At 44.1% G+C, this 4,936-nt stretch overlaps 1 protein-coding gene across 1 annotated transcript in view; it reads left to right on the top strand.

Annotated features, from left to right (window-relative positions):
* The window catches only part of DNAJC8 (DnaJ heat shock protein family (Hsp40) member C8), a 27,463-nt gene extending 23,230 nt beyond the window's left edge, over window positions 1-4,233 (top strand). Inside the window, exons 7-9 of the mRNA XM_049618811.1 lie at window positions 1,852-1,943; window positions 2,814-2,889; window positions 3,966-4,233. Of these exons, the coding sequence (XP_049474768.1) occupies window positions 1,852-1,943; window positions 2,814-2,889; window positions 3,966-4,088 (291 nt within the window). The 3' untranslated portion in view covers window positions 4,089-4,233. The remainder of the gene's footprint in view (window positions 1-1,851; window positions 1,944-2,813; window positions 2,890-3,965) is intronic.
* Window positions 4,234-4,936: the final 703 nt, after the last annotated feature.

Here is a 4,936-nt window from a genome sequence, read left to right on the forward strand (position 1 = left end):
TTTTTTTGTTTTTTTTTTTTAATGTTTATTTTTGGGGGGGGGGGGGACGGGCAGAGAGAGAGGGAGAGAGAGAGAATCCCAATCAGGCTCTGCACTGTCAGCACAGGGCCCAACTTGGGGCTCTTACCTCATGAGCCATGAGATTATGACCTGAGCTGAAATCAAGAGTCAGACGCTTAACCGACTGAGCCACCCAGCTGCCCCAAGAACCCTAATAACTTTTTTAAGTTGTCTTGTTTTTTTCCTGATTATATAAGAACAATACTAATGATAAAAAATTTGGAAAAAGCAAAAGAATATAAAATATTCAAAATCAGTAACTGTCCATCCAAGAAAGTTTGGACTTTTTAAAGATACTGAAATATTCATTCTGACTGACTGACTGACTCCTTCACTCATTTGATGTTTGTCCTTATCAGGGACTGGGGTTGTCAGTATTGCTTTTATTGAGCAGTGCCTGGCAGATAACAGTATTAAAAAGAAGTGACAGATTTTGGGATTCCTTTACCTCCCTTTTTCTCTGCACATTACTCTTTGCTCCAGTGTCTCTGATTTTAGGATATAGGTTCTATGAAATCTGCATGATGGGTTACTTTCTATTTTTCTTTGTATATTTAAAATACTTCATGGGGCGCCTGGGTGGCTCAGTCGGTTAAGTGTCCGACTTCAGCTCAGGTCACGATCTTGCGGTCCGTGAGTTCGAGCCCCGCATCGGGCTCTGGGCTGATGGCTCAGAGCCTGGAGCCTGCTTCCGATTCTGTGTCTCCCTCTCTCTCTGCCCCTCCCCCGTTCATGCTCTGTCTCTCTCTGTCTCAAAAATAAATAAAACGTTAAAAAAAAATTTTTTTTTTAAATACTTCATATTTTGAAGAAAAAACATTTTAAAGATCGAGTCCCGTTTTCTGTCTCACATTGTGTCTTTTTTTTCTGTCTGCGTATTAAGTAGAATGTAAGTTTAGCTGTGTACAACTGAGACCCAAAACGATGGTGGTTTGAACAAGACCGTGATTTGTTTTCTGTCGTGTATAATATAGTCTTTGGGAAGATGGCTCCTGGTATGGCAGCCCTGGACCATGTGTTATTCAAGGACTCATTCTCCTCTCTCTGGCTCTGCCAACAAGGCTGTTGCCCCCATCCTCACGGTCCTGGGTGTGTCATCACCTCACCCAAGTACCAAATAGAATAGAGGAAGGTGGCAAGGAGGGACAAGCGTACTCCCTGTAAGAACATTCCGGGAAATCGCTGCATCATTTCTCCTTATGTTCTGTTGGCTGGAGGCTAAGTTCCATGGCCACACCTAGCTTCAAGGAAGCCTAGGAAAGATGGGTTTTTACAGTGGGTGACCAGATACCTAAAGACAAGGGGCTATACGTGGAAGGAGAACAGATAATGGGGTGGTGGAAGACACACAGCTAATAGCGTCAGTGGCCCTGCCATAGTTAGTAGACGCCTGAGACTGGTCTGCTTGATAGCAACTCATAGTACCTGGCTGGGTGCCTAGCACAGAGTAATGATGAAATACTTGTGAAAAGAAAGAAAGTTATTTTTTCAGAGTTCTTTGGAGGAAAGGGCCCTCCAACATGGTTATGATAAACAAATCGAATTTTTTTCTTTTTCGTGCTTTTTAGCAGAGCAAGTTTCCTGTGTATCATCTGCATGGTGAAAGTGGAAAATTTTCATGGGTGGTTATGTTATTTATCTCTCAGGAGAGAGCATCATTAAGTAGTTCTCTCTGAAATCTTTCTTCCTTGCTGGTTCGCATCTGCTTTTATCTTGACGCCATCTAAAAGTGCTTGATTCACGTTGCTGGTAAAATGCTTTTATTTTCTTTTTTTCTTAATTTTCTTGTAGTTCAAACAAGCAGTATATAAACAGACCATGAAACTCTTTGCTGAGCTGGAAATTAAAAGGAAAGAGAGAGAAGCCAAAGAGATGCACGAAAGGTATACATCAGAATATTCGTTTAATCCATCTAAATACCTAGATTAACCAAAATTGGTCTTTGGGGATTTTCCTCATGAAGAGTTTATCGAATCAAGGAATGATGTAGTGTATCGTTTAAGAGACTGTCTAAAATAGTTACCTGAAACAGCCAAACTTTTGAATCTTTAGGGTAAGAAATTCTCTCTGACTGTTGGGAAATTGAATAGACCTATCCTTAGGGAGTTGTTAATCAAGAGTGCTATATGTTTTCTTCCTGATTTCTTGGGGTTAAATAGGCAGAGGCCAGAACCGTTTGTGTGACTAGTGTCTGCAGCTTTGGTGAGTATGTAGTATTTATTGAACAGTGTAATCACTTACAAAACACTTATTGTCCCAAAGTATGATTTCCCTGGCTTTTCAGAAATCTTGAGGTTAACTTATGTATCTTGTAGTGTTTATTAGTGTTTAGCAGTAACTACATTTTGGTAGTTGAGGCTGTGTGAAATGTTCTTGTTTTGGGATTGGGTTTTGTCCAGAGATCCTCTTGTAAGAACCTCTGCTATTATAATGGTCGTTCTACTGAAGTAGGGTCACCTGGGTTCTTGAGATAGCTTTGTCACAGACTGAGCCTGGAACTTTTGGACTGAGCCCATAACTTACGATTATTGTTGGCTGGGCCTTGGTAACCATATATGTCCGTCTGTGTAATAGGGATGTTTGTATCTTGCCCTGTAGCTCTTGCCCATGTTCTAATCTGCAATTAGGTTTACTTGATATACTTGGAATTGATTTACTTGATATACTTGTTTCCGTGGGGAGATGACTTAACTTTTATGGTTAAGAGAGTCTCTAGGTATCATATCAATACTCTGGTCTGGTTTTCTTCCTAGGAAGCGACAAAGGGAAGAAGAGATTGAAGCTCAAGAAAAAGCCAAACGAGAAAGGGAGTGGCAGAAAAACTTTGAGGTAAGTTTCCAAGGTGGCCAGGGATTCTCATTCCAGAGTAAGAAAACTTCCCCGTGTGGAAACTTGGTTCCTGGGGCATTGCCAGAACTGACTGGGGCAGACAGTCAGGGAAAGGGAATTTGTGGGGAAGAGCAGGAGCTTTGGAGAATGAGTCCTAGCTCAGCTGCCTGTATGCTCTGCAGCCTTGGCGGGAGCAAGGAGGATCCCTGAACGGTTAGAGATTATGGAAGGCACAGCTGCCAAGTGGGCTCAAGAAAAATGCTTTGCACGTTTAGTTTAGGGGTAATCATGGAGTAGCCCCGTTCTTAGAGGTCTGCTAGCAAAAACTGAGGTTCTTGTGACCCTGATGTCCTGGCTTTTAAACTTGATTTACACCCTAAATCTTTAACACCCTAGTTACATTCTTCAGGTGCTCAGCCAGTTTCCTCAATTGAGCAACGTCTGATGTCTTTTCTTCTGTAACATTTAGCTCTTAGGCTAGGGATTGGCTAACCAGAGTTGATGACTTTGTTTCTGTCTCCCTGCATATATGCAGAGAGAGGAAATGAATAGGGCTCTTGATACGCAGGAGAGAGACGCTGGAGGCCCTCCCGGCATCACTGGCTAGGCCTTGTGCTGGCTTTGAGCCTCCGTCCAAGTTTTGCGGGGCAGAAGGAAGGTACAGTGGAAAGAGCAGCTCTGCTGCTGGCTGTCCATACGGCTTTGAGAAAGTGATCTAACCCCTGAGTCTTGGTGTGTTCAGATGTGAAATGGTGGTGGCACTTTACATACTATGGGCAGCTTTTTGTGAGGGTTAGAAATAGCACATGCTAAGTATCTAGCCCTGCGATCTCCAGCAAATGTTGTGATGAATATTACACATTTTGTCCTCCTCTTCCTGCCTATAGCTGATCGTGCCTTCTGGGGGTGGGATGCCACTTTCCGTGGGCTCATGGAAGCGTGAAGAAAGGCTCTGCTCTGTTCTATTTTTGGATTATTCCAGAGGGCTGAGCAGGGCTGGGCTGCAGGGATGGCAGAGCAGGTTCAGACCCTTTTCGTCAGCTAGTTTCCTCGTCCCAAACCTCTTTTGTGCTTAGGAAAGTCGAGATGGTCGTGTGGACAGCTGGCGGAACTTCCAAGCAAATACAAAGGGGAAGAAAGAGAAGAAAAATCGGACCTTCCTGAGACCACCGAAAGTAAAAATGGAGCAGCGTGAGTGACCACCTAGGGTCGCGGCCACAGAACCTTCCCCCGACTGTCTCCCCTCCTGCTTCGAAGGACTCATTCTCTCTTCCCATTTCCACCCCAACATAGAGTAGTAGTTGCTTTTTAGTCCATTTTGTTTTCAATACAATTTAATATCGATCAGAGTAATTCTTTTGTACATTGAAATGAGGGGCTCAGTTTAAAATGAAACCTTACCCCACCCCCACCCCTAGACCAACCAGGATTGGAAGGTGCCACCATGGGTGCCGCCTTCTCTTCCCACAGCCCGTAACTTAATGTTTTGTACTTCACTGAATTGTGATGGTTAGAAACCTCGTGTATAGTTTGTGGAAATCATCCAATTAAACATATTGCTTAAAATGGTGTTGCCGTGACTTCAGAGACAAGCCTGGGCCACCTTAGGAATCCCCTCTGCTTCAGTTGCTTGCTTCTGGGCGTGGCATCCTTCGAAGCCCCAGATCAGACAGGGAAGGCGGTGGGCACACAGAACAGTCACTCGATGCCCTGACCTCCCAACAGTGTGTGGCATGTGCTCTCCCTTCTGACTGATCTTTCCGTGTGGCATGAGGCTCCGAGCCACCCAAACCTGTTCACTTTCCAAGAGCTAGCCATCTTCCACCCACCACCATTCTGTCCTAGCCTGTCTGCATTCGTTAGTGGTAATATTCTGTATATGTAATAAATTTTTATACCCTAACCATCGATGTACTCTTCCTTAGGTATTATTCCAGGGGTGGGTCCGTTGGCCCCACTCTGAAATGCTTTGGAGTTCGGCAGACCTGCTCCTCACCTGCTCCCTACCACTTAATCGCTGAACCTTAGTTTCTTCATGTACAGAATG

The sequence above is a fragment of the Panthera uncia genome (genome assembly GCF_023721935.1).
Source record: "Panthera uncia isolate 11264 chromosome C1 unlocalized genomic scaffold, Puncia_PCG_1.0 HiC_scaffold_4, whole genome shotgun sequence".
Classification (NCBI taxonomy): domain Eukaryota; kingdom Metazoa; phylum Chordata; class Mammalia; order Carnivora; family Felidae; genus Panthera; species Panthera uncia.